The sequence below is a fragment of the Mustela nigripes genome, chromosome 13 (genome assembly GCF_022355385.1).
Source record: "Mustela nigripes isolate SB6536 chromosome 13, MUSNIG.SB6536, whole genome shotgun sequence".
Classification (NCBI taxonomy): Eukaryota; Metazoa; Chordata; class Mammalia; order Carnivora; family Mustelidae; genus Mustela; species Mustela nigripes.
Genome location: NC_081569.1, coordinates 144,015,147 through 144,040,656, shown reverse-complemented (window position 1 = coordinate 144,040,656; position 25,510 = coordinate 144,015,147). Strand labels below are relative to the sequence as shown.

General features: G+C 67.0%; 1 protein-coding gene and 2 long non-coding RNA genes across 10 annotated transcripts in view; 2 read left to right on the top strand and 1 right to left on the bottom strand.

Annotated features, from left to right (window-relative positions):
- The window catches only part of INF2 (inverted formin 2), a 29,807-nt gene extending 6,355 nt beyond the window's left edge, over window positions 1-23,452 (bottom strand). For 4 of the 8 annotated variants that reach the window (XR_009399244.1, XM_059374128.1, XM_059374129.1 and 1 more), the window contains exons 1-16: window positions 8,590-8,989; window positions 7,262-7,377; window positions 7,021-7,180; window positions 6,607-6,640; window positions 5,973-6,114; window positions 5,080-5,221; window positions 4,251-4,937; window positions 3,649-3,794; window positions 3,503-3,564; window positions 2,889-2,991; window positions 2,600-2,685; window positions 2,124-2,224; window positions 1,406-1,476; window positions 1,211-1,318; window positions 1,050-1,120; window positions 77-197 (exon numbers count right to left, since the gene is read on the bottom strand). Coding sequence is in view for 7 of the 8 variants with exons in the window: in XM_059374128.1 (XP_059230111.1) it covers window positions 77-197; window positions 1,050-1,120; window positions 1,211-1,318; window positions 1,406-1,476; window positions 2,124-2,224; window positions 2,600-2,685; window positions 2,889-2,991; window positions 3,503-3,564; window positions 3,649-3,794; window positions 4,251-4,937; window positions 5,080-5,221; window positions 5,973-6,114; window positions 6,607-6,640; window positions 7,021-7,180; window positions 7,262-7,377; window positions 8,590-8,980 (2,541 nt within the window). In the remaining variant the exon portion in view is untranslated. Of the gene's footprint in view, window positions 1-76; window positions 198-1,049; window positions 1,121-1,210; window positions 1,319-1,405; window positions 1,477-2,123; window positions 2,225-2,599; window positions 2,686-2,888; window positions 2,992-3,502; window positions 3,565-3,648; window positions 3,795-4,250; window positions 4,938-5,079; window positions 5,222-5,972; window positions 6,115-6,602; window positions 6,641-7,020; window positions 7,181-7,261; window positions 7,378-8,456; window positions 8,555-8,589; window positions 8,990-10,562; window positions 10,698-19,448; window positions 19,530-23,004 lie in introns of those variants that run through there. The other 4 variants (XM_059374132.1, XM_059374131.1, XM_059374133.1 and 1 more) reach the window with 4 other exon arrangements.
- LOC131998938 (uncharacterized) lies at window positions 10,881-13,536 on the top strand. Its single transcript, XR_009398949.1, has 3 exons — window positions 10,881-11,282; window positions 11,869-12,030; window positions 13,274-13,536. It is a non-coding gene; the product is annotated as an uncharacterized LOC131998938 (long non-coding RNA).
- LOC132000309 (uncharacterized) lies at window positions 20,367-23,717 on the top strand. The gene is made up of 3 exons (XR_009399245.1): window positions 20,367-20,900; window positions 22,617-22,832; window positions 23,480-23,717. It is a non-coding gene; the product is annotated as an uncharacterized LOC132000309 (long non-coding RNA).
- Window positions 23,718-25,510: the final 1,793 nt, after the last annotated feature.

Sequence of the window (25,510 nt, the reverse complement as noted above, 5' to 3'; positions counted from 1 at the left end):
CCCTGGCCTGTCTTCCCCGACCACCCAGGAGACCCCCCAGCAGCTGCCTCCTGGCCCGGACCCTGGCCCAGCTTGCCTGGAGACGTCCGGCGTACTGCTCCTGCACCTCGGGGATGGAGGACGACACCTTCCGCTCCATCTCCAGAAGCTTCTTCAGGTTGGTGCTGGACTCCGAACGGATGAGCTCAAGGTTGATCCTGAAAACCCCAAAGCCAGGCGGGGTCAGGCGACAGCTGATGTCCAGTCTTGCAGGGTCAGCGGAGGGGCTAGTGGGGGCCTTCAGCCTGCACACCGGCAGGAATGGCAGGGACACTGGACGGCACACCCTCAGGGTAGTGGGTGACAGTGGACAGCACACCCGTGGGGACAGCGGAGGACACTGGGTGGCACACCCACGAGGATGGCAGGGACAGCGGACAGCACACCCACAGGGACAGTGGGGGACAGTGGACGGCACAGCCGCAGGGACTGCGGGGGACACTGGGCTGCCCTCAGGTTCTAGAAGCATATCAGAGCTCCAGGAAGGGCCAGGCGGTGCCGGGGGTGAAATGCTGGGACAGGGACCCCAGCAGCTCAGCCCATCTTTGGCTCTCAGGCCTGAGAACCTCCCGTAGCAGCGTGTACCTGGAGTTGGAAGGTCCAGGCCACCCTCCCTGAGCTGCTCCTCTGGGCCGAGTGACCCTAGGAATGCAGCCCCACTAGCCTGGGCCTCAGTGTCCTCATCTGTACAACGGGTGTGGCACGGCCTTCCTCATGGGCTGTTATGAGGCTCAGCCTTGGAAAAAGGTGGCCTGAGCCTAACCCCTGGTGTGACCACGACCAGGTCGCTCCCTAACGCTCCTAGGTCTCGATTTCTTGCCGTAAGTCACCTAGGAACAGGCCACGATGGACCCAAAGTCCTATTCAGATGTGAAAATGACCGTTCTAGGCGGCAGTGGTTCCTGGGGACCCAGCCTGGCCCGGCCACCTCACTGGCCAGGACCAGAGGTGGGGGTGCTGGTGGGTGCGCCGGTGCGGGCGAGCCCCGTGGGGGGGCCGGGGGCACCTACCCCGCTGCTTGGGAGGGCTGCTCCAGGTCCCGGGGCAGCTGCAGGAGGTCTGGGTGGCCCTTCTCTGCCTCCTGCAACAGGACAAGTCGGGTGAGTGTGGTGGTGGCCACACCCTGGCCCCGGGGGTGCCTGAGGGGGGAGTGGGGCCAGCCCGGGTCCACCTCCAGCACGTGGTGCAGCAGGGTCACGCGGCTCTGCTGGGACTTGGTCTCCGTGAGCTTCAGCAGCGTGCTGATCTTGAAGCCGTCGGCGTCCCCCGTGTGGCTGCCCTGCGAGGGTCCGGGTGCGGAGTAAGGGCCCCTGAAGCCCGGTGGGAGGGGGTGGGCATGGGGGGTAGGGGGGCGGGGCCCGCTTACGTAGTTGAGGAAGTTTCCAATTTTCAGGATCAGCTGGCAAAAGACGGGCAGCCGATGGCTGGTGAGCAGGCCTGGGGGAGGGCGCCAGGGCTGAGGGAGGGGTAGGTGCTGCGAGGGGTCTGCAGCTGGGGTGTGGGGGTCTCCCCTCCCCTCCCCAGGGTGCGGTCCCCAGGGGTTCCAGCCCCCCCAGGAGCAGGCCCAGGGACTCTGCACTCCTGCACCCTCCCCACCCCGGGAGCAGATGACTCCTGGCCCCTATCCGGTAGGATGCTGCTGAGAGGAATCTTCCGAAAGGTTGGAGCCGTGGCCTCCCTGGTCCTCAGCTAACCATCCCTTGGGGCTTCAGGGATCGTGGCTGACATGGGAGTGGATGTCCACTACGTGCGTCCCTGCCCTGGGGCTGGGGTACATTCCTGCTTGACCCTCTTTTGGAAAAACTGCTGAGCATTCACAGGTGTCCCTGAGCACGCCCCTTGATGTGTGTGCCTGTCTCTGTGTATGTGAGCCCGCGCGTGCATGGGGGCCTGCGTCTGTGTGCGCAGATGTGCGTGTGCCCGTGCCTGTGTGCGTCTGTGAACGCACACGCGAGTGCGTGTGTGTGGCGTGTGCCTTAGGGCAGGGGGTGTGTCTATGGTGAGGTGGGGAAGGTCCGTGCCCCGGGACCACTCGCCGTGTGGATTCCGGGCCCCCCCGGCCCCAGGCTGTGCCCCCCACTCACTGCAGCAGGCGGCGAGCACCAGCTGGGCCTTGGGCTGCACCATGTCCAGCACGACGGCCGCGCCCTCACACAGCAGCATGCACTCCACCCGCAGCTGATAGCTGGGGACAGAGAGGGGAATCAGGGCCTGGGTCCCCCAGCCACCCAGGGCCTGTCGCACGGGGGCCCACAGCCTGGCCCTGGTCAGTGTGCACATTTCCGGGCCGGGTTCCAGACGGGGACTCCGCAGGACTAGAGTAGGGCCTGGGAAGGGGCACTTGAGACAAACACCCACACGGGACCCGGAAGACAGCTGTCTCCCTGCAGGGCTCCCCACCTTCTCGGAGCAGGGGGGAGCGTGAAGGATACGCGCGGGCTCCCCACGGAGCCCCAAGGGAACGGTCTGCACAGCCGCACTCCCTCCTCTAAGTCTGGGCCCGGGTCCCCTGGCCCCATCCCTGCCAGTGGGCCCTGGGGTCCGAGGGCAGCCCATTCACCAGGGAATGCCCAGCAGGAGGAGGTAGAATTGGTCGGCGTTGGCCAGCTTGGCGCGGTCCTCCGTGAACGAGTGCAGGTTTTCCATCTGCAGGGAGGAAGCCCACACGTGGGACCCTGGCCCCCATCCCCTCCCAGGAAGCCCCCGCACCGCCCGGCACCTGCCCATGCCTGCCCGCCAGGGCCCACTCATGTCCAGCACAGCTGCGTGTGTCCGTGTGTCCGTGCGTCCCCTCCTCTTTCCCTGTGGGGAGCACCTGGGCAGGGCCGGCTAGGCTCTGCCCCACTCACCTCGTGCTTTTCGGGAAGGAGCTTGAGGAACTGCTTAAGAACCTCCACGTCGAATTTGGTGGTGTCCCCAGCCCGGATCATGGCGGTGACGTCCTCATTGGAGCTGCGGGAGAGAGGGCGTGGTCTCGGTGGGAGCAGAGGGCGCGCCGGCCCCCTCCTCTGGGCTCCTGGGGGACCTCAGCGCATGACCTCTTTGCGGCTCAGGCCCGAGCTGCCGGGACACAGAGAAGGCAATCCACCTGCCTGGGGTCGCACAGTAACGTGGCTGGAGGCCGATTCCCGTGCTCCCTGCCTGTCAGGGCACCCCTGCTCCTTCTTCCTGGGGGCTGCTCAGGACCCAGGCAGGGGGCTCACGCATGCCCAGGGACCTCCCTGGCAGGAGCCGGCGCTCAGCAGCTGCAGGGAAGGACCCGGGGGCCGGGGGCACCGCCCGCTGCTGTCTGGGCCTCCGCTTCCCCAAGGAGCAGGCTGGGGCTCTCCAGGGCCCCCAGTTGGGGCCGTCTGGGGCACCGACTGGCCCCAGGGAGGGAGAGTCGCACTTCCCCGGAGCGACCCCCCACCCAAGGCACTGCGCAGCCCGAGAGGGCAGGGTCTCGGCAGGACGAGCTGCTCACCATTTAAACTGCTTCAGAAAGATGTTGAGGTTCAGGCTCTTCTTGGAGTCCAGAAAGGTGATCTGGAAAACACCCCGCCCTGGTGTTGGTACCTGTGGCTGCACAGAGACCCGTGTACCCCCACAACTGGGCCAGGCCAGCCCTACCTCCTTGGGCTCCTTCCTGGCCGGGGCGGCCATGCGCTCCTTGGGCTTGGCCTCAGGGAAGCAGAAGAGCCGCTCGATGCTGGAGAAGTCGGGCTCCACGACCTCGGCGCCTAGGCTGCTCAGCGAGGCCCACATGGAGCTCTGCTCTGGGGGGCGGGGTCCCCGGTCAGGCTCACGCCGGCCCTGGGGGCCAGGGATGCCCTCCGGTCGCCATCACGCCGCGTGCACATGGACGGACACACGCATGCCCGTGTCCCGGCTGGCGGGGAACCGGCCGTCTCATAAGCCTGGGCCTTGACCTTCTCTGACCGAGCATCAGCACCCCGGGGCCCGGGCAGGGCAGGGGCTGTGACCGCAGACGGACATCTCGGCTTACCAGGGCAAGTGCGGGAGGAAGGGTCTTCTGGCCGGTCCCCGCCCCTGTCCCCACCCCAACCCCCTGCCCCGGACGACCGGGGAGGAGCGAGCCCAGGGCGGAGATTGACCAGTCCGGCCCGCAGGCGGGGGGACCCTTGGCCCAGACCCAGGCACATACACCACACGCGGCGGGGGGACGTGCGCAGGAGGGCGGGGTCCGCGGCCAGGGAGACGGGGGTCCTCACCTCGGGCCACGTTGGACGGCAGCTTCTGCCAGTTGAGCTTCTTCATGCGCAGAGAGGGAGCGAGGACTCGCCGGTGGCTGGGGACGGGGGCAGAGCCCTGGGCCGAGATCGTGTGCGCCACGATGGTCTCCTCCCCACCCACCGGAGAGGCGCCGGAGGGACCGGGCGGGGGAGGGGGTGGAGGAAGGCCCCCGTCCAGGCCAGGTAGTGGGGGTGGTGGGGGGCACGCTGGGACCGGGAGTGGAGGAGGTGGGGGAGGAGGGGGAGGTGGGGCCCCGCCAGAGACAGGCAGCGGGGGTGGGGGAGGGGGTGGGGAGGCCTGGGCCCCCAGGACTGGCAGTGGGGTCGGTGGGAGCGGTGGGGGTGGTGGGGGCGGGGGAGGGGGCCCTGCTGAGGAGGAGCCGGGGAGCGGGGGAGCGGGTGGGACTGCGGTGGGTTTCTGCAGCTGTGGGGCCACCGAGCCATTCGCCCTCTGCACGGTGAGGTGCAGACCGCTGAGCCCGGCCTCGGGCTGCTGCTCCTCCACATCCGCCTTCAGGGAGCCACTGTTTTGGGGCGCGCTGTCCTTCCGGCTCTGGCCTAGGTCGGCCTGGACACTCTTGTGGGCCTTGTTCAGGGAACTCGGGCGTGGCCGCCCCTTGACGGACAGGAGGCGCTCTACCATCTCCTCCAGGGTGCACTCCTGGACTGTGTGGGGGTGTCCAGGGTCAGGGCAGAATGCCCGAGCAGGTGGGGGGGCGAGGGGCCGAGGAGGGACGCCCTCCCACATGGTCTAACGCCCCACTGTCCGCTGCGCTGGGGTCAGGGACACACCGCCCCACCTGCTCACCGTCACTGGCCAGGAGCACGGCCCGGTTCACCAGGTTCTCCAGGGCCTCCCAGAGCAGCTGGCTGGAGGGCAGGGTGGGCTCCAGGTACAGGAGACCCTGCAGCACGGACAGCAGCCGGGCCGATGCAGGGGAGCAGCTCACCTGGACGGGGAGGAAAAGGACAGGTTGGTAGCCGCGCCCTTCCCGGGGCCGACAACGGCGTCAGACCACCGGGGACGTCCGCCCCATCGCTGCTCTGTGCCTCGCAAGGGCCCTGCTGATGGGCCAGAGCCCGGCTTCCCAGACCGGTGCCCAGGTGACATTGGGGGTTAGACACCGCTCCATGCTAGGGGCGGCCCTGCGTGTGGTGGGAGGTGGCCCGGCATCTCCAGTCTCCATCCACCCAAAGCCAGTGGGACCCGTTGCCCCACTGAGACCCTCCACATGCGTCCAGATGTCCTGGATGTCTCCTGGCAACACTCGTCCCCTGGCAGAGAGCCCTGAGTTCAGTGAAGGACAGGCGCTCCCACCGGGGAGGGCCTGAACTGGACCAGAACCCAGCCTCCCGGCCTCCTGCTGGTCTAGACAACCCTGGGGCCATTTGAGGGCATCCGCTGGCTGGAGGTTTGGACAGCTCAGCTACCTCTGATCTTTGGGACAATGTCCTAGAGGGTCCTGTGGCCTTGGCTCTGGGCCTGTGCCAGCGAAGACTTGCCCCAGGCCGCCTGCGCTGGCTCTGGGCTCCTCCTGTCTCCAGCGCCCCCAGCCCCTCGCTGCTCCCTGCTGGGGCACCAGATCCGGCCCTACGGCTCTGGTCAGGGTGGGGTCTCCCGGGGCAGGGAAGGCAGCCACAGCACAGCCCTGGACCCCCGTCTCTGGAGCCAGTTCCCCGCAAGCTTGCTCCCTGGCTCACCTTGTGGAAGAGAGACTCGAAGACCTCCTGATGGCTAGTCATGTTGACGCCCCCGCAGATGCGCAGGAGCTCCTCCTCGTCCTCAGCCTTGGCCTCCTCGAAGGCCTCCAGCTGGATCAGCAGGTCGGCGTCCTCCAGGTCTCTGAGGCGAGAGGGGCCGCATGGGCTGAGGCTGCTGCCCCACCCGCCTCCCTCCCAACCCGGGACAGACACACAGACAGCCCTGAGCGGGGTGTGCTGGGCACGTGGGCCCCATAGCTGGGGCAGTGGTCCTGACAGGGGCCCGGGAGGGGTGTTCTCAGCTGCATGGGTTCCCAGAACTCAAGTAAGTTTGAGTTTCAGGAAAACGGCAAGTGCTGTTTAGCCTAAGTATGCCGTACGCGCTACCGGGGACGTGCTCACACCAACGGGACGGTCGCTGTTGTATCTGGCACCCGCCAAGCTGCTGGGTGGCCCTGCTGGGCGGCCCGTCAGGCAGCGTGACGGATGACAACGGCGAGGTCTCCGGGACCTGGGTTTAGCGGGGCGGGCCCGCGGGGGCTACTCCCGAAGTTCCCTCTGCCCGTCGGGAGGTGCTGCTCCGGGCCCAAGGGGAGGGTGAGCCGGGTTTTGGAGAACAGTGATGGGGACTCACCGTAGCCGCGTCAGAACGTCCAGCAGCTGCAACCCTGGGAAGGGACACTGGGGTCAGCGGGCTTTGGAGGCTGCTCGGGTCAGCCCCGTCCGAGGTCACTTGCATCTTCTGATACCTTCCCCTCTGCTCTCTCCCTGGGCTCCTTCCCACCACCCAGAACGTCCAGCCCATGGGGTGGGAGGGGGACCTGCCATTCCTGTGAGTGCCAGGAACACTCTGGAGGGCACACTAAATGGCACGGCCACCACTGGCAGGACCGGAGCTGGGGGGTCAGCCTTACACTGAGAGCCATGCAGGACTCATGTCCGGGGCCCCAGGGCCCCGAGTCCACCACAGGGAGCGGCTGGGGGCCGCTTCCCAGAGCCTTCCTCCGGGGTCCCGCAGGGGGCACTGGGGCGGGCTGTGGGCGGTTACCCGTGAACTCCCCGCGCAGCTGGGTGCGGGTGCGGAGGTCCTCGGGGCCCAGGATGATGGCGTTGACCACGCTGAGCAGGGTGACGACGTAGGGCACATTGTCAGTGTCGGAGAGCTCGTTCATGATGACGCTGAAGCGGTACTGTTGGCTTCGCACCGTCTGCAGGGCGGGTGGGGTCAGCACGTGCCCCGGGCGGGGTCAGCACACGCCTGGCCCGCACCCAGGCGCCCCAGGGCTCACCTTGTAGTGGTCCAGGGCGTCCAGGGTCAGCCCGTGGCCCTCAGGGGAGTAGATGCACAGGGCAGCCAGCAGCTCAAATACCTGCTTCTTGACCATCACGTTGGATGTATCCAGAGCTGCGGAGGGTCAGGGAGTCTCAGCGGGGCCCCCCCATCAATACCAGGCCTGGGCTCCTCCTGCTCCCCGCTGTCCTGAACCCACACTCCAGCTGGACAGACAGAGCCCGCAGGTGGACACCAGGGGGCACTCTGCACCAGCCCACGGGCCACATCAGGGGCTGGCCTCCCCCTCCCCGGGCGCTGATCTCTCCAGGAAAGGAGAGGCAGACCATGCAGGGTCAGTCTGCTTGAGCTGGGCCTTAGCTCTGAAAGTGGTCCCTGCTGGCTCTGGGCCCAAGGCTCACACTGGCACAGCTTCCCGGGCCAAGCCCATGACTTTGCCCAGCAGCTTAGGGTACCTCCTTGTCTTCATGAGCCCCTGCCTCCCACCTCATCCCCTGGGCTGGGAAAGCTCTGGGGGTGTCCCTCAGCTGGCCTGCCGAGAGACCACAAAGGACTCCACACAGGCATGCGCCCACTCCCAGGGGCCGACCCACCAGCACTCCCCCACCCCTCCCTAGAGCCCCAAGCATCGGGGGACAGGGTTGCTGCCACAGAGCAGGACAGCCCGGCAGGCCAGGAACACAGTGGGACCCCTGCTCACTAAGGACCACCTGAGGTCATTCCCAAAGGTTGGAGACTAACACTAGGTGCAGCCTGGGGAGCCTTCCTGGAGGAGGCGATGGAGAGTGAGAACTTAAGGAGTCAGCAGGTGCACAAGGCACAGAGCAGCCTGAGCAGGAGGTGGGAGCGGGGCAGAGTGGGCAGGGGCGGGGTGTGTGGGGCCGTGGAGGATGCCTCCAGCTGCAAGTGCTGGCCAGAACTGAGTGGCGGTGACCTGTGAGGCTCCGAGGGGCTTGCGGCCAGGTACAGTGTAAGCGGGGGCGCGCCGCTGGACGTGTGTTTTTGGCCCAGATGAGTCCGGCTGCCAGGGCACGGACCAGGGTGGCAGGTGTGGGGGTGGGGGGTTCTGTAGGCCGGAGGCGGGGAAGGGGGCAGGGCGCGAACAGGCAGAGGGCTGGGCGGGAAGACCAGGCAAAGCCACGGAACAGAGGGGGCAACTAGGTGCTGCTGGCGGACCGCGGCTCCAAGCTGACCTGGACGTCTCAGACCTGGGGCGAACGGGCACCTGGTTCCTCCTCAGGAATCCCTCCCGCTGCCCTCCGTGGCGCAGGGCCCCAGCCTGAGCTCGGGAGGCCGTCTGGGCCCCCGGCCGCGGCCGCGGCTCACCCAGGGACAGCTGGCGCACGTAGGCCTGGTTGCTGAGGATGTACTCGATGCCCTGCTGCGAGTTCATGACGGCTCGCACACAGCTGACGCACGTGAGCTGCAGCAGGGCGTCCGAGATGCGGGCCACCCCGCGGCCGGACAGGCGCGCCAGGGCCTCGAGCAGCAGGTCCAGGCCGCTCTGCTCCAGGAACTGCACCATCCAGCCGCCGTCGCTGCTCTCCAGGCGCTTGCGCAGGCCTGAGTAGTTGACCACGGACGGCATCTGCAGCAGCCGGGTGCACAGCTCGGGGTCCGCGCTCTCCAGGTTGGCCTCCGTGGGGTCCGAGTCCTGGGGCCCCAGCTTCTCTTTGAGCGCCGCCCACTTGCGCTGCGCACCCTCCTTCACCGACATCTTGCCGAACTGTGGGGCCAGAGGGAGAATTGCCGTGAGCTCCCAGCCCACGACGGGAGGCGGGGTCTCCCCCTGTGGTGTCTCCCTCCACCTGCCAAACAGGCCTGGGAGGGGGGAAGCTGTGCCCTTGCCCCGTCAGGGCCGCCACCGTCCACGGGCTTCTCACGCGCCCCCGACGGACGCCTCCCCGTCCGCCCGAGGACCTCGAGGTGGCCACACCGGTAGGAACACCACTGACTCAGTGGTGACGATGCACCAGAAGTGGCGTCTCTGGGGCTCCCTTATCTTGTCCCAGAGCACTTCCCCTGCCCCGGGGACAGACTCAGATAGGGAGAACTGGGAGGGGCTGTTCCAGACCCTGGGCACTTGGGGGCTGCCCACAGCCTCAGGCGTGTGGCTGGGGAAGGGGCTGCCTCGAGGGTCATGTCTGGAGCCCACCCCCCATCACAAGCATGGCCAGGGCCCCATGGGGCCCTGCAAGGCCCTGGCCTCCGAGGCCCTCAGGTGGTCAGGCTGTATGGGCAGAGGACCGGATGTCCCCCTAAACCCTTGGCATGTGGACTTTACTGAATGCAGTCTCAACAAGGGCGACACCCCCTCCAAGAATGCCCCCAACACCAGCCTTTCCCCAAAGGAGGCCATACCCGCTGTGCCTCTGTGCCTTTACCACATCCACCAAGCCACGCTCCTGGGGGCCCTTGGCGGTGACTCTGTCCTTGGCCAGGGCCCCTGGGGACTGGCCTCAAAGGTCAGTGGCAGGCCAGGCTCTCCTGCAACCATGTATGGCTTGGGTCTTGCATTTAGTGCGTGAGAAGGACGGCACGGAGCTGCTGAGAGGGGGCCCGAGAAGCAGAGCATGGGAGGACCGCCGTGCCTCAGGCCCAGGGCCTGCGCTCGCCACTGCCCACCCCAGCCCCCGAAGTTACAGGAGAAGCAAGGGTGGCACTGGAGAAGCCAGGTCACGTGCCCATACCCCAGAGCTGGAAAAGGCAGAACCGAGTGAGCCTGGAGCCCAGGCCGAGGGTGGAGAGAGGCTGGCCGTCCAGCCCGGCCTCCCTCTCAGGGCTGCCGGGCCTAGAACCTTAGTGGGGGGACTCCAGGGGCCATCGGAGGCCCTACAGGAGCTGGAGGCTGAGAGGGGACAGGAGCCCAGAAGTCTGCCCCTGGCCTGGCTCCCGGCGAGCATTCCCGAGGCCCCGCCCCCTCTGCCTCAGTGAGCACCTTGCGCGTCCTCTGTGCTCCCCGAGCCCCTGTCCCGCAAGGGATGGCCTGGCCTTCCTGCAGCCTCTCCTCCACTTGCAGCCCCTCACCCAGGCCCTGGCTGGCTGCCGCGCAGGCCCGTGGGGTGCCCCAGGGAGGCGGCCTGGCTGAGGGGAAGAGAGGCTCCGGCCTGCTGGGGCATGGGCTCTGGGCCCACCGGGCCACTCACCCTGCATGAGACGCACTGTCCTCACCCAAACCTCCGGAAGCAGCCCACTGGGAGCATCCTGGGAGGCCGCGGGTGTGGGCGACCCTGTGGGGAGGGTGTGGCGTGGCGTGTGGTTAGCCCTTGGGACTGCCCCGTATCCCACGGTCCACTCACCCAGATGCGCAGGACCTTCCGGCTGCCTCCGCCCACCCACTCCAAGCCCTGCTTTGGGCTGCCCCTCTCGCTCTGCTGGCTTCTCATCCCTGTGAACCGCTGAGCAGCCCTGCTGCCGGCTGCGGCTCTGGTCCCTCCCGGGCCGCTCCCGGCACCATGAAGAGCACAGCAGAGCGGCCTTGGCACACACTGCCGCCCACCGTGGGTGCTGCAGCTTAAAAGGGGCAGCCAGGAATGACCCTCCCTTCCCCGCCCCCACACCCGCCCCCCTGGCCCCAGTCCCTGTTTCCTTGGCACAGTGGAGAGGCTAGAGCACGAACCCTCCCAGGCCAGGACTCCAGCCTCCTGAGTGTCTTCTCCAGCCAAGAGCCCCAGGGGTCCCTAGATGCAGGAGACAATCTCTCAGAGACAGCCCCACCTGACGCTGCTAGGCCTCCCTGTGCACCCGCTCACTGCCCCAGGAGACCGACCAGCGGCCCCTTGCAGGGGATGATCAGCCTCGACTACCGGCCTGCCCACGGAGGATGCTAGTTGTGTGGCCTGGGGCTGAGTTTCACAAGCTGGTCCAGCCCCTCCATGCGTGCGTCCTACACGTGCCTAGACCAGTGCGTGCGCGGCACACACGAGGGCCTCGCATGCAGGCACGTGATCTCACACGGCAGCAGAGGACGGACAGACGCGCACGCAGCGTCCACACGGAGAGAACACCGGATGCCCACAGTAAGTGACCGCGCAGACGCGTGATCCAACTGGAAACCGATCCCACCCTCCGGATGCAAGCCGCGGAGACCCGGTCCCCGCCAGGAGCCGTTCAGGAGGGACGGCCTCCGCCTGGCCCCGTCCGGGGCTGGTGAACGTTGCTGCCCGGAGCCCCAGTGGAAGCGGGCACTTCCCACTGTCAGGAGAACAGCGCGGGGAACCACCCTTCCTGGCAGGCCCCGGACCTGCGTGGGAGGCAGAGGCCAGGCCGCTGGGCTTGCTGGCTGTGCGCCGGGGGACGGGCCCCTGCCCCTCTGCTGCGGGTCTGCACGGGGCCAGGTGCGGCAGGGCTCCCAGTGGGCAAACGGGACCCAGTGGGCACCGTGGGAGCACTCGGGAGCCCTCCGACACCGCCCACGGGCAGCCTGGCCCCGCCTGCCGTCCTGCCCAGTCCTCGGCCACCAGCCAGGTCCTGCGCCCAGACAGGGCGGGGTCAGATGCTCAGGAATGTGATCGGGGCTCCCCACCCCATGTGGGGGCGGGGCTGGCCTGCCGGGGGCGGAACCATAGGCTCAGGAATGTGGTCTCGGCCCCTCCCACCCCACAGAGGGTCTCAGACGGAGCAGGAATTCGCTTTTACGGAGCCTTTTCTGCCACCTGCACCACTGGCTGAAGAGCATGACGGTCTCCGGGGTCCAGGCTGCACCCAGTCGGTTGGGTGGCTGCAAAATGAGGGGCGCTCCAGCACCCCCCAAGTGTCCTGCCAGAGGTCCGTCCATCCCCTGCACCCGGTGGGCAGGGGTCTTTGTAGAGGAAGATACTGGGGCTCTGACATGAGTGGCATGTTCCCCAATCTTCTTCAGCGCTCAGCTTTTTCAACCAATAAAGTGGGGTTCCCGCTGGGGCAGGATCACGCCTTCCCCCTCAGTGTTCTCCTGGGTCAGCTGAGCCGGGTGGGCTGCTCACCCGAGCTCACCCAGCCCACGCAGGACCTGGAGGGGGTACAGACACCCACCTGCCTTTCTGCCCATGCCCAGCCAGCCCCGAACAGCAGTACCAGCTCCTCCAACCGGGCACCCACATGCCCGGGCAGCGGTGCTGACTCACAAGAAGCCACCGCCCCTGGCAGGCGTCTGTCAAGCAGTGTGTTCCTGGGGAGGGGACAGGGGACAGGGTCAAAGCTGCCCCCCCTCACCCTCAGAGTCCAGTGGCTGCCATGCAGATGGAGAAACTTAGCCAGAGAGAGAGGGCCTCCTGAGGTGGGCACCGAGCACGAGGCTAGGTCCTGGGCATGGCTGCTGGGGGGCCACCGCATGGACCCCCACAGGTTTGGACAGCGTGGCGGGGTAGGGAGCCCAGACTAAGTGCCAGAGCTCGGCACCTTGGAGGAGCGGGTTTGGCCTTCTGTTCCTAGATCGCTGTGAGGGCTGGGGGACCCAGGGTGGGCAGTGAGGGTGAGGGGGGCAGCAGCTAGGGACCGGGCACCCGGGAGAGGGCTGGCTGCTGTGGGGAGGCAGCTTCAGGACAGCCCTGCCAGCATCAGCACAGGGGCTGGGGTGCTTCTGGGCCCAGAGCCAGTGAGGGCGCGGGGGCGGGGTGCAGAGAGGGAGCTTGTCTTCCTTGGGGAAGGCGAGCACAACGGCAGGAGCGGGGCTCCGGAACTGGGAGGCAGGGGCTGCCATGCTGTATTTTTAGCTCCAAATTTTTCCACTGCCTGGCAACTCTTATATTGCGTTTCCTGCAGCAAATTCCCTAGAGCTCGGGGGCAGCTGGGGCCGGCGGCGGGCTTGGGGGAAGCCCCTGGAGCGGGTTCCTCCCCGGATTCCCCCCCATCACCTTGGTTCCCTTTGAGCCTCTAGGGCACGCAGCCCCTTCCCCACCAGGATGTGAGCCCTCAGAGGACTTGCGTGGGTCACCCACCACGGGGTCACCCCAGGCCGGGGGCCCGGGCACAGCGGGCCTTGGGGAAGGAGGAGCAGCTGAGCGCCAACCCGCCGCCCACCCATCCACAGGTGCAGAGTGCAGAGGGCCCTGGCCACGTGTTGGTGTCCTCACCAGCCCCTGGCCCGCCTCACGGGCCGGGACCGGCAGCCAGCAGTCCTAGGACGGAGCATGGGGCCTGTGGCTCCCAAGCCCTCACCTGACCGCCTCGCCCCCGTGTGTGAGGAGGCCTGTCGGGCCACTGTCCACCCAGCAACAAGACAAGAGGGGCTGCTGGGGGGGGCGGATGGGCACCAAGACCTTCACGGCGCTGCTGAATTAAAAACGGAGACGGGAAGTAGAACATCAAGTCGTGCTGTGCAGGATTTCTGCCGTCCAGCATGCCCCACCAGACACACGCCTGAAAGCTAACACAAGTTGCATCTGGGATGACTGTGGTCATTTTCATAATTAGAAAGAGGAAGAGCCCAGAGAGAGAAAAGACCTACAGTCTCTGAAGGGCAGTGGGCTCAGCGCAGGTCACCAGGGAGGCAGGGCGGAACTCTGCTGGTCTCCTCTGCGAGGCTACAGCTACGCAGGGTGGAGGGGGACCGAGGGTGCAGGGCTGGGCGGGCTGGCGCGGAGAGCCCGGCGACCCTGCTGGTCAGGGAGGCCAGGCCTGGACGTGGGCCGCTGGGGGCGGGCGGGACGGCCAGCGGACACGCGGTGCCCAGGGCGGGCCTGTTTGCGTCCTCCCTGGGTCCTGGCCTCCGGGGCTAGGACTGGAAGTGGCTGGAAGCACAGAACGCTGCAGAGAGGGCTGCCCTGGGGTTGAGGATGGATTTGGGCAAACAGGAAACGCCTGCTAGAAAGTAGCGGGGGGCCCTGGGCCTGCCGTTGCCCGGCCCCTGGGAGGAGGGTGCTGGCGGCGCAGCCCTGGGCGCAGCCCTGGGCCGGGCGCTGTGCATCTGCATTTCTGAGAAAGGGCTGGGGGTGGTCTGGGAGTCCCGCCTCCCCCAGGGATGGCTCCGGTGCAGGGGAGGACAGGAAGGGCGGAGGCACCCGTGCTAGGAAGCCCAGCTTTCGCTTCCACCTGTGCTGAGGGCTCGCGGGGACAGGGTGGGCCCCGGCCTTCTGCTGTCCCCGAGCCTCCATCTCCCTGGCTGCACAAAGAGCAGGGCCAGGGGGCTCCCTGGAGGGCCTGCCCACCTCTGACATGCTCAGGGCTCGGGTCTAGAGTCTGGCGCCCCAAGGCGGCCACTGGAGAGCGGCACGGTGTGGCCAAGGACCACAGAGGCCACTGTTGCCACCTTCTGTGGCTGAGCCAGTTCTGTCAGTGACTCCTTGAGGGCAGTGATGGGTACAGACTTGTGGCTGGGTGTGAGGGAGCGCAAGGAGCTGGCTGGCCTCAGGTGGCAGGGCGGCACTTGAATCTGGGGCCTCTCTATGGCAGGCCCAGCCCCCGACCACACCTTCCACCTGCAGGGCCTCCTGGGGCCCCACGAGGACCTCAGGCTGGCCACCAGGATCCCTCCTTTCTGGCTTCTGCCCCCAAGTTCAGAGGCAGCTCAGAGACGCCTCCTCCAGGCGGTCCCCGTCCCTCCCTGTGTCCCTGCTGCCCTCAGGAAAGGCCTCACCCAGTCTGGGAGGACCCTCGGTGCCTCAGGCTTTGGGCCCTGACGTGTGTGCTCGCAGGCCTCAGGCTGTAGAGGAGGGGCTGAAGACTGGCAGTCCCAGCCCAGGCCGCCCGGGCCGCCCAGGAGCAGGGAAAACAAAGCCCCGGATTGAGGGTGGGGGAGGGGCCGCTGGCACTGCCAGGGCCCTGGCTAGGGCCCCGGGGGCAGAGGATGGCTCAGCTTCTGGGTGAAATCAGGCTCTGCTGCGGCCTGGCTGTGTTCTGGAACAACCACAGGATTTGCCATGGCCCTGGGTCCAGTCCTCAAACGGGGCCGAGCACATCAGTGCCAGCCCTGGAGCCTGCCGGTAGACCCACGGGACGCCCTCTCTAAACCAGGCTCTGGAAGTGCCCAAGTGCCCACCCTTCCACGGCACCCACCGCCACCGCCTCCTCCTCAGCCAGGCTGCCAGGGGCCAACATGGAGCTGGGATGCAGCCCCACTCGGTCCCTGGGTCGCCCCGGCTCGGCAGGTGAGCAAGACGCTGGGCGGCCAGCACCAGATGCCGCGAGGCATTCCTTGCCAGCTGCCGAGGGCCCGGCCCGTGGAGGACTCGGTTTTCCCATCATCAGGTGGCCAGGATGTTCTCCAGGGATGCTGGGTTGGCAGAGCCTGGCCCCCCTGCCGGCCACTGGGCCTGCCTGGCCTGCACGGTCCCTCCTGGGCTGTGCCCTACCTCCACAGCAGCCCTGAAGCCCCAAGCAGGGCCGTGTGTGCCTCCAGAAGAGCAGGCTCCCCTCTGGGCCTGTGGTGCTCCTATTCTCCGACTCTCATGTCTCCGTATGTGGGGAGGTGGGGACAGGGGAGGGGGACAGGGAGTGCCCAGTCCCATCTCTGGGCGGCCAAAGAGCAGACGTCGGCCTCCTGCCCTTGCATGCCTAGCTGGGGAGCAGAAATGGGGACCGTGCATGGGGACACGGACGGCGGGGCAAGCAGGCTGCACACTGAGGCCACATCCGGAGCCCGAGAGGGCCCGGGCGCAGGCACAGACGGGGAGACTGAGGCCCTCTGACACAGCTGGCCAGGGCCCACGCTGGCACCCACGCTCATGTCCGTACGCACTCAGCAAGGCCAAGACTGAGCTCAGGAACAGAGAAACCCCCGCCCCACGGGCTGTGTGTGTGAGAGAGAGTGTGCGGTGCGTGTAGGCCCACGCTGGCTGGGCACCACGGGCGCTGGGCGCGGGGCAGGGAAGCCGTCACCCAGGCCCCTGCGTGTGTTTCTGGAGCTGGCCTGCTCCCTGACCCACTGCGCCCTGGGTTAGCCTCGAGGCGAGGCTTGGAGGTTAGGCCTCGGCGGCCCCATCTGCTAAATGGGAGGCACCATCCGCCTCCACCCCCCAAAGTGTGTCTCCCGACTGGTCTCCCAGCCATGGAAGGCTGCACCTGATGACCCTCGGTGGCCGTGGCCATGCGCGGCTGCTCGGTGGGCCTCGGCCTTCCGGGGGGGCGGGGATTGGCCTACACCATCCAACTTCCAGCTCCTTCTCCCCCGCCTGGGCCCAGCTTGCAGGGAGGGGTTCTCGTGAGGGAGCTGCGGCCCCCGGGTCGGAGGGGGCACTGACTGGGGAAAACCGCAGGGATGAGGTGGGGCTGGGTGGGAAGGTAGCCCTGGGGGGCGGGGGGCAGGCGGAAGACAGCATTCTGTCCTCGGGAGCCCCGGGGGAGGGGCCTCTGTGTGGTCTAGCCATCCGGGCATCTGTGACCAAGCCCCCATGGCCGGAAGGGCCCACTGGCTCCCGGGGTCCGGCTCCGCAGGCCTGCGGCTGCTGCCCATCCCTCTGAGCTGCTCTGGAGCCCTACAGGGGGGCGCCCCAGAGCCTGCCCCTCCCCTGTAGGGAGCCACAGGGCTGCTGCTTGGCCGGGACAAAGCTCTCCTAGTCCCAGAGTGGTGGTGCGGGGACCCGAGGGTCCAGCCTTGGCCTCCATGTGCCCCCATGGCCCAGCCCGTTCTCATCTTGACCCCGGGGCAGCACGCCCTCTATGCTGCACTCTGGTCCACTGGAGCAGTGAGGCGAGCATAGATGCTGATGCACACAGTAGGGGCTTTATAAATGTGTCCCGCCGCAATGGCAGGACTCTACAACCCAGCAGCCTCAGGCCTCGGTTTCCTGTCCTGTGAAACGGACGATCATCCCAGGACCCGTGCCTCACTGGGTAGATGCGAGGGTCGGAGGCCGTGGGGTGGGAACGTGGCTGGCTGGCTCACTCCTTCCTTCTGTCATTCGCTCGTTTTCCGCCCAGACCCTGCTCAGGACCCGAGGGCATGCGGCCGTGCGCAGGCTGGCCCCTGCTGCAGTGCACCCGGCAGAGGGGGCCCCCGGAAGACCCCCACCCAGTCAGTCCCTTCCTTAATCACACCTTGGGAAGGTGCAGGCCCACCCTTGCCCCTCTCTCCCTGCCTGGCAGGGGAGGAGGCTGGCGGTCACCGAGTAAGAGCTTCCCTTTATCTCAGAGTGCTCTCTCCACCCAGCAGATGGGGCAGCCGTGCAACCAGTCCCCACTCCTGCTCAGGACCAGCTGGAGCGCGAAAGACCCTCCTCACCAGGGGCTGGCTGGCAGGCGCCACAGGGTCAGATCCTGCTGTCACCCCGAGTGATGGGGAGCTCACCCCCTCACACGCACTCCTTCCTAATGGATTGAAACCAGCCTCCTTGTCTTGGACGTCCAGGGTCTCCCAGGCATGGCACTGTCTGGGAACAGCCCTGAAGAGACTGGCTCCTGCCTGGGCTCAGCTTCAACCTCCCATAGACCCGCTCCTGTCCGCTGTCTTGAAATGGAGGTGCACATGCCTTTCCCAATCCACTGTGTCCACTGGGCCTCGAACCATGCAACTATGAGACACCAACTGTGTACAAGACCAGTGTGGGAAGGAGCCGGGCAGCTGATTCAGTCCACAGTCCTCAGACTATGGGGGGACTCTGCCTTCTGGTTCCTACTCGGGGTGCCCTGGAGATCACCCCCTGCCCTGGTCTGGAGCCAGGGCGACGGCATCGTGCCCTGCACCGGCCAGCCGCTGCCTTCCGTCCCTCCCCAGCCCTGGGGCACCTGCTACCTTCTCCAGCCTGGAAAGCCACCGCACTCTGATGAGGCGAACAAAGTGTCTGTGAGGTCAGGAGCTCCCGGGTCCCGGCACGTGAGGCGTGGAGAGGAGCTCCGACAGCCGTCAGCTCCTCCACGAAGTGGGGGCCTCACCTGAGAGCTACACTCTGCTGGAAACCAGGGCAACCCTGACAGACAGGCTGCCTGGTGGGTCCCAGGAGGGCAGCCCCACCTGATCACTGCGGTCCTCTCCCCAGAAGGGCCCCTCCCTGTGACGAGGTGTCCACCAGCCCTGAGCTCCTCCTCGGGGGAGACAGAAGGTGGGCCCCGGGCAGGGGTCAGCTGGGGGCTACTGCCCAACTTGGCTTCTTAAGTCAGGAGTGGATGCTGCCCTGGTGAGGGAGTGGAGGTGGGGAGTGAAAGGCCCGGGCCCCAGATCCTTGACACCCCCTCCCCGAAGGCTCCCGGTCCTGGACGGCGCTGTGAAGGGGTCTGGGGTCTCTTCCTCCCCACCGAGAGTGACAGGGAGGAAGTCCACACCTGAACCAGTGTCCCCACCCTTCAGGGTGCGGATGGGGACACTGAGGCCTAGAGCAGGCGAGTGTCCTGCCCAGCTCCGACTGCGGAGGGAGCAGGAGGTGGGGCTGGTGGGAAGGGGAGTTCCCAACCCCAGCTCCCCCTGAGGCTATGCATGACTCAGGCAGGGTCACAGCCATGCCTGCCCACAGGACTGCCTAGGCCAGGGCAGGAGCTGCTGTGGTCACAGCAGGAGTCTGGCCACCCTGCAGGGGGGTTTGGGGGGTGGAGGAGGTAGGGGGGTGGAGGGGGTGGGGGCAGCCCCTAGGTTACCAAAACTCAGGAGGCCAGGCACTCAGACCCACCTGCCCCCGCCCCAGGAGCAGCTGGAGGCTGATGGGGGCACGGCTGGTAACCCCAGTTCCTTCCTGAGGCCGGGCTCATTCCTCACTTCCCTCCTTGGGAAGGGGGTTCAGGGGTGGGGTTGGAGGAGCACAGAGCCAGCCTCCCACGTCCCGGTTTGCCAGGAGGAACCCGGAGCAGACGGGGGCTCGTGCCCCAAGGCTGCCTGTGGCGGTGCCAGGGCCCCGGGTGCGCCCACCTGCGCCCAGGCAGCTACAGGCAGCAGCGCCGGCGGGACCCGAGGCCCACGCGCAGCTCGCCGGGCTCCCCCGGCTGCCGACCCGAAGTTGAAGTTTTTTTCCCAACTGTGGCTGATTCATGGTCAGGACGTGGCCGCCGCGGGGACGGGAAATTCTGGCGGCAGCGGGCGGGGCGTTGGCGGGCTGACCCTGGGCCCACCACCGCGGCCGGGGCGTGCGGGCGGCGTCCCCGCGAGGGGGTCGGCCGTCCGGGACGGGCTGCGCCCTGGGGCCGGGGCCTCGGGGGCGCCACGCGGGAGCCGCGAGCCGGGAGCCGGGAGCCCGCCCGCCCCGTGCCGCGCTGCCCCAACCCCCCTCCCCGGCCCAGGAGCCCCGCGCTCGGACTCAGTTTCCCCTGCGGCTCCCGGGGCGGGGGCAGAGGTGTGGACTTACCGGGCGGGGGCGCGGGGGCGCTCGCTCGGGTCGGGCAGGGCCGCGGGCTCCGCAGGGCTCGGGCCGGGCTGGGCGCGGGCTGGGCTCCCCTGGCGCGGGGCGCGCGGAAGAGGCGGTGCCGCCCCGCCCCGCCCCCGGCGGCCACGTGGGGAGCGGGCCCCGCCCGGGGCGGAGTCGGGGAGGGGTCGGCGGGAGGCTCCCCGCGCCCGCCGGTGCCCCCGCGCCGCCCGGAGGCCGCCCCTTCCGCACCTGCCGGGCTCGCTCCTGGCGCGGCGGCGGCGGGAGACGCGGATCCGGGGCCCGGGAAAGTCCCCCCACCTCGGACCTCGCGGTGGGCCGCCTCCCTGGTGTCGCCTGCGCAGGGCCTTCTCGCCCCCGACCCCTCCTCCGGTCCAGCCCCCGCGGGCAGCCGTCGGACCCGCTCAGCCGCGGGGCTCAGGGGCAGAGTCCGAGTCGGGCTGTCGCTCGGCTGCCGCGCCCCTACCTGGGACCCCTGTGCTGGCCCCTGGATCCCCGGCTGAGGGTCCCTCGCGCGGGCGTTCTGCGGTGGACAGAGCCCCCACCAGCCGCGCCAGCCCCTGCGGGCCTCGCAGCAGCCCGGTCAGAGTCCGCTGGGGGTGGGGTTCTGGGGCAGGCTGGAGGAGCTGGGCCCTGCAGGCAACGGATGCTCCCCGCCTGCGGGAGTGCTGGGGCCCTGTTCTCTGCCACCCCCTCCTTGTTGCCCTGCCTCATCAATCCTGCGGCACTGGGGGGCCTGATCCATGACCCCCACATTCCCTGGAGTGCGGGGCACCTGCCCCTTGCACGCTCAGAAATCCTGGCTGACCGGCTTGGGAGAGGCGGCCCCCAGCTCTGGAAGTCCCTTGGGGTATGTAACCCTGAGGCGGAGCTCACAGGGATCGGAAGGCCCCAGGCCTGAGGGCCCAGGGGACCCTGGGTGAGCGAGGGGCAGGTGAGGCAGGCGGTCCTCTGTCCAGCCCCTGCCCCCAGGGCCCCACTCCAGCGCTCAGGGTGGGAGTCAGGCCTGGACACGACTTCAACTGTCAAGCCTCTGCTTCCCCACCTGCAAAGGAGAAGGACTGGAGCCTCCAAGGCCTGTAATTAGGGCGAGATGAGATCATGGGACAGAGCATCCCTGTCCCTGGGCTCGTCTGACCTTTCTGGAGGCCTGCAGAATTCAGAGCCTGGGGAGGCGGGCCCGGTGGGTGGGACTGGCCACGGAAGGGCAGAGGGCAGAGGGCATTCCCCAGCCTTGCCCCAGCTTCTGCCCAGGACCCACGGTGCGCCTCTGTCCGGTGGGGAGAGGGCCCGTTGATGCAGACTCCCAGGGGCGTCGCTAGCCTCTGCCCAGCCCCAGGAAATCTCAGGCCAGCCCCAGCACAGGAGTGGCTTCTGGCCACAGGCCAGTGCCGGATGAGGGCCGTGAGTCCCCAGGAGAGCCAGCCAAGAAAGGTACTTGCTGACTCTTGGGCACTCTCCAACCTGGAGACGCAGGCACATGAGAGCCACTCCTGGATGGGGACTCAGCGATTCTTGGAATGCGCCGAGTCCTTGCTCAGCGTGAGTGCCTCTGCCTGGAAGGCTGGCCAGCCTCCCCTATCCTGCTCCCTGCCCCTCTGCTTGACCCTCTGAGCTTTGGGGCCTCCTCCTGGAAGCCTTCCTGCCCTCCCCAGAGCTGGGTTTCGGGCCTCTCCTCGCTCTCCTGGATCACTGGATCCCAGAGCCTAGATGCCCAGCATCGGCATGACCTGGAGGTGGGGCAGGAGACACTGCCGTCCCGAGCTGGCGCCTGGCTGCTTCCGGCTGTGGTCAGTGGGTATATTTGTTGGCTTAATGGATCGAACTAGGCAGTGGAGGAAAGGGTGACCTTCTAGCCCTGGGCCTGGGCTGGGGAGGATGGCCGAGCCGGAAGCTCAGCGCTGAGCAGGGTTTCTGTGCCTCGCACCCCTGCTCTCACCCCCGGGCGGCAGAGTGGGCAGAATCCAGAGCCTCACCCAGAGACTGGAGTGGACGCCTGGCATGGCTGGGGTCTGCATCCCAGCCAGCTGGCCAGTCCTCCTGCGGCCCGCTCAGCAGGGAGACCCCCTGCCTCGATGGAGAGGAGGGGGCTGCTGGGGGCCAGCCGGCACCACTGGTGTGGCCTTCTGCCCAGGGCTTTCTCTCTGGTGCGCCCTGGCCCCCAAGGGCTGAGTCAGTTCACAGCAGGCCAACAGGTAACTGGCCGGAGCCGGCTGAAGACAGTGGGGAGGGAGAGTGTGTGTGGGGGGCTGTGTCCATGGGGTGGGTGGCCGAGGTCAGGGGCCTTGAAGGCTGTGGGGTACAGACGCTGGCCTGAGAGTGGCTTTCCCTCAGCCCTGGGCTCTGAGCCACCGTGCCTCGGCTTGGTAGGGCTCGTCCTGCCTTACCCACAGAGACATATAAAGACGCTCCCAACCCCGGTCCATTTCTTCCAGTGACTCCGCACCCCAGGCACACCCCCATCCAGATCTCGTTCTGACCTGATTTCCTGTCCCACCCCAGAGACTTCCTGTAGCCAGGATAGCACACTCGGCCCATCTGATGACGGACATTATTTCTGGAAGCTACGTCCACCTGTCAGGTCCCTTCCTGGGACCTGGGTCTCTTTTTGGAGCTGCAGGTGCATCTGTGCCTACCCCCAGCTCTGGGTAACCTGATGCCCGAGGACACGGAACATGCTGGAGCTTCCACCTGTGGCCAGCCGCCTCTGACCCATTGGCCAGAGTCCCTGTGTCACCGGCACCTGACTCTGGGGGAGCATGCGCCCCCTCATGCTCTGGCAGAGCAAGGGTGCCCTGCTCCCCGCCCGGGCTGGCACAGAGCAAGCCCCCGCCTCTTGTCAGGAAGCAGAGCTCAGAGACTGGATGGGCAGACCTTGAGTGAGCTCTGCTGGGAGCAGGAAGGCAGGCGTGGGCGTCTCTCAGAGAGCAGTCTCCCTGCCTGACGCGTGATGCGGAGGTGAAAACCAGGACAGCCCCGAGAGCGGTGGGTGGGCCCCTGTGAGCCCAGGGGGGCCCTCTGGGGCCCCCAGAGACCCTGGGCAGCAGCGGGGACTGCAGTTTCACTTCCCCGGACAGGCACCCAGAGTGATCTTTATTGCTTTCATTTTGAAACCTTTTTCCTTCTGTTTCCTTTCTGGGATGGCCTGAGATGACCTCGGACACTGCTACAGAGTGGAGTTAGCAAAAGCATGCCCGGCCACCGACCCACTCAGCCACGGTCCACCCACGCCCCCAGCCCTCCAGCCACACACCTGTCGGTCTGTCGTCGGTCCAACCGCCTCCCTACGCACCGGCACGCCCGCCGGTGCCCCCACTCACACACCCAGCCGTCTGTCCAGACACCTGCTTCAGCTAGTTCTACCTGGTGAGTAAGAGCCAGGGTACCCAGCCTTTGCCCAGAGCAGCCACGGCACCCCGGACAGCCACTCCTGCTCTGTCCTTGTCCATAAGGACGCCATACCTCCGGTCCCTTCCGAGGCGGCTCCTCCCCGTGTCCCTATCTCTCCCTCAGTGCCGTGACCCCGTGGCCTCAGTACCTGCTCACGGTGGCCTCTCAGGGTTCCCTGACGGTCCTCTGTGTCCCCAGCTCAAACTGCAGGGAGCCCCCGAGGGCTGGCTGCTGGTGCTGGCTTCCGGGAGGCGGAGGTCCGTTGGGGCCGCCCGCTCGGGAATTGTGGTCCAGGAAGTGGGATCAGACGGTCCTCGTGGGGGGGGGGGCAGTGGCCAGGAGTGGCCTCTCCGCTCTTCACGTGAACACCCACACGCATGCACAGGACAGTCTCATGGCTGGCGAACGTGCCTGCTGGTTAACACACGTTTATGACCCTAAGGCCACGGCCGCCGGGGAGCATGTGCCTGGCCGCAAACACTTTGAGTCCCCGACTAGCAGGTCCCCAGCTGACGTCGAGGGAAGTGACGGCCTGCCCCCTGGTTTCATTCCACACCGTGAGCAAGGGTCCGTCTCGGCCTGTCCAGTGACGTGTTTTCCGCATTTTTGTCCTTCCTTTGGAGATTTGCTGTGGGAGTGGCTGGGACATGCCTCCCGGGAACACACCTGTGTCAGGAGACTGCCTCCCGGGCCCGGTTGCAGAGCGGCTGGCCGGGGCTCGGCGCGAGCGAGTCGGTGCGGCCGGATCCTTGAACAACACGGGCTTGAACTGGCGGGTCCGCGTAGACGCCGGTGTCTCCCAGTGAATGTGGTCCGGCGATGTAAACGCATTCTCCCTAAGATTTTCTTGGTTACACCTTCTTTTCTCTGACTTTTTCTATGGCGAAAATACAGCGTGTAACACAGCGCGCACAATGTGTGTTAACTGATGGCTTGTGTTTTGGGGGGTCAAGTTCTGGGGGAGTTAAAAGTGACGTGTTTTTCGACTGTGCGGGGGGCAGGTCAGCATTGGTGTCAGAGTCAGCTCTACGCAGAATACGGCGTCTCTAACCAGAAACACACATGGCACCATGTCGTGTGTTGACGAGCCGGTGACATGCGGGCCAGATGCAGGCCGACCTTGACCCTGGGTCCCCTGGAGGCGAATTCGTGGTTTATGGTGACCAGAGACCACCACGGCCATGCCCTCAGGCTGCCGAGACTGTGGCCACCCCACTGCTGGGGGCAGCACAGGGGCACCTGCTCTCCGCTGTCCTCTGCACCCGCAGGCCGAGGTGCTGAGCTGCACGGAGGCTGGGACAGGCTGCCCAGGGCCTCCCCTGCCTTCCTCGGGGGCCACAGCTGGCCAGGGAAGGTCTAGACGCACTAGCAGGATGGGCAGCCCTGGTCCCGGGAACTGGGGGGCACACCAGATGGAGTCCCCGCTGGGAATCTTTAGGGCTTTGAGGGTGAGGAGGCCTCTGGCCCCAAGCCCGGGGTGTGCAGCACGCAGGACCTTTCCCACTAGGCCTGCCCTTGGCCTTGAAGCTGCAGATTCAGGGGTGCGTCTTCTTTTCTATCTGGAGAGGCAGGGCTGGGAGCAAGGGAGCAGGGGAGAGGTCTCGGGGCGGGGCGGAGGGCGGGGCGAGGGCCTCTCGGCTGCTGTTGGGCTCTCCCTGGTGTTCTTAGAGAGATGGGGACCAAGTCTGGAATTCCTTGCCAGTGGTTTTTGGCTCCTGAACTGTGTTTCTTAGAGACACGGTGCCAAGCCTGGGCCTCGTAGGTCTTAAAGGCTTTATTTTAGGGAAGGAGGCTGTCGCACAGTGTTTACGAGTGGAATCGCGGCCGGCGCCTGCCTCCCTCTGACCCGCCCCTTGGCCTTCAGCCCTGCTCCGGGCCCCCCCCAGCCCCGTAGCCACCTGTCGTCCCAGAACAACCCGAGTTCAGATCCGGGCTCCGTGCTGTTCCCGCCATCCCTGAGTGAGGCACTGGGCCTCCTCACCTTTGTGGAAAAGAACCCCCTTGCCCCTAAGCTGTCCTATGGACGGACTTGACAGATTCAGTCCAAGGTGTGGGAAGGGGCTCCTTGGGCCCCCGCTGGCCTGCTCCACTCCCAAAGCCTCCATGCCCCCAGGTCGCTACTGCCAGGCCCGGCCCCTGCCCCAGCCCCTGCCCCAGCCCCTGCCCCAGCCCCCTGTACCTTCCTGAGCGCCCAGCAGGGCCCAGCATGTACCCGGTATAGCAGGCGGAGGTTTAATGGCTAAAAATAACCCAAAAGCTCAAACTGCAATGTGGCCCTCCTGGGGACCCCGGCCTTGCCAGTTTCTAGGGTGCTGGCTCTGCAGGGGTGGCCCCCACCCCGGACCGCCCTGGTGCCCCTCCCTCCCAGCTCCCTCTGGCCCTTCGTGGGCTGCCCCCACTCTGCCTCTCCCTACACGCCCGTCCCAGGGAGGGTCACTGTCCTTCCTGCTCTCCCGCTGAACTTGGACTCAGGCTTGTGTGTGATTAATCTGCGGTTTCCAGACCAGGTGTGGCCGAGGGGGTTTGGTGGGGAGGGGTCTGGGTGGGCTTGCCCTGTCCTAGCTCTGCAGGGGTGCCTCACGCGGGCTGTCCCAGTGATGTGGTGTGGACTCCGGGCTCTCCTGGCTCAGTGTGCCTCCCTCTCCAGGAAGTCC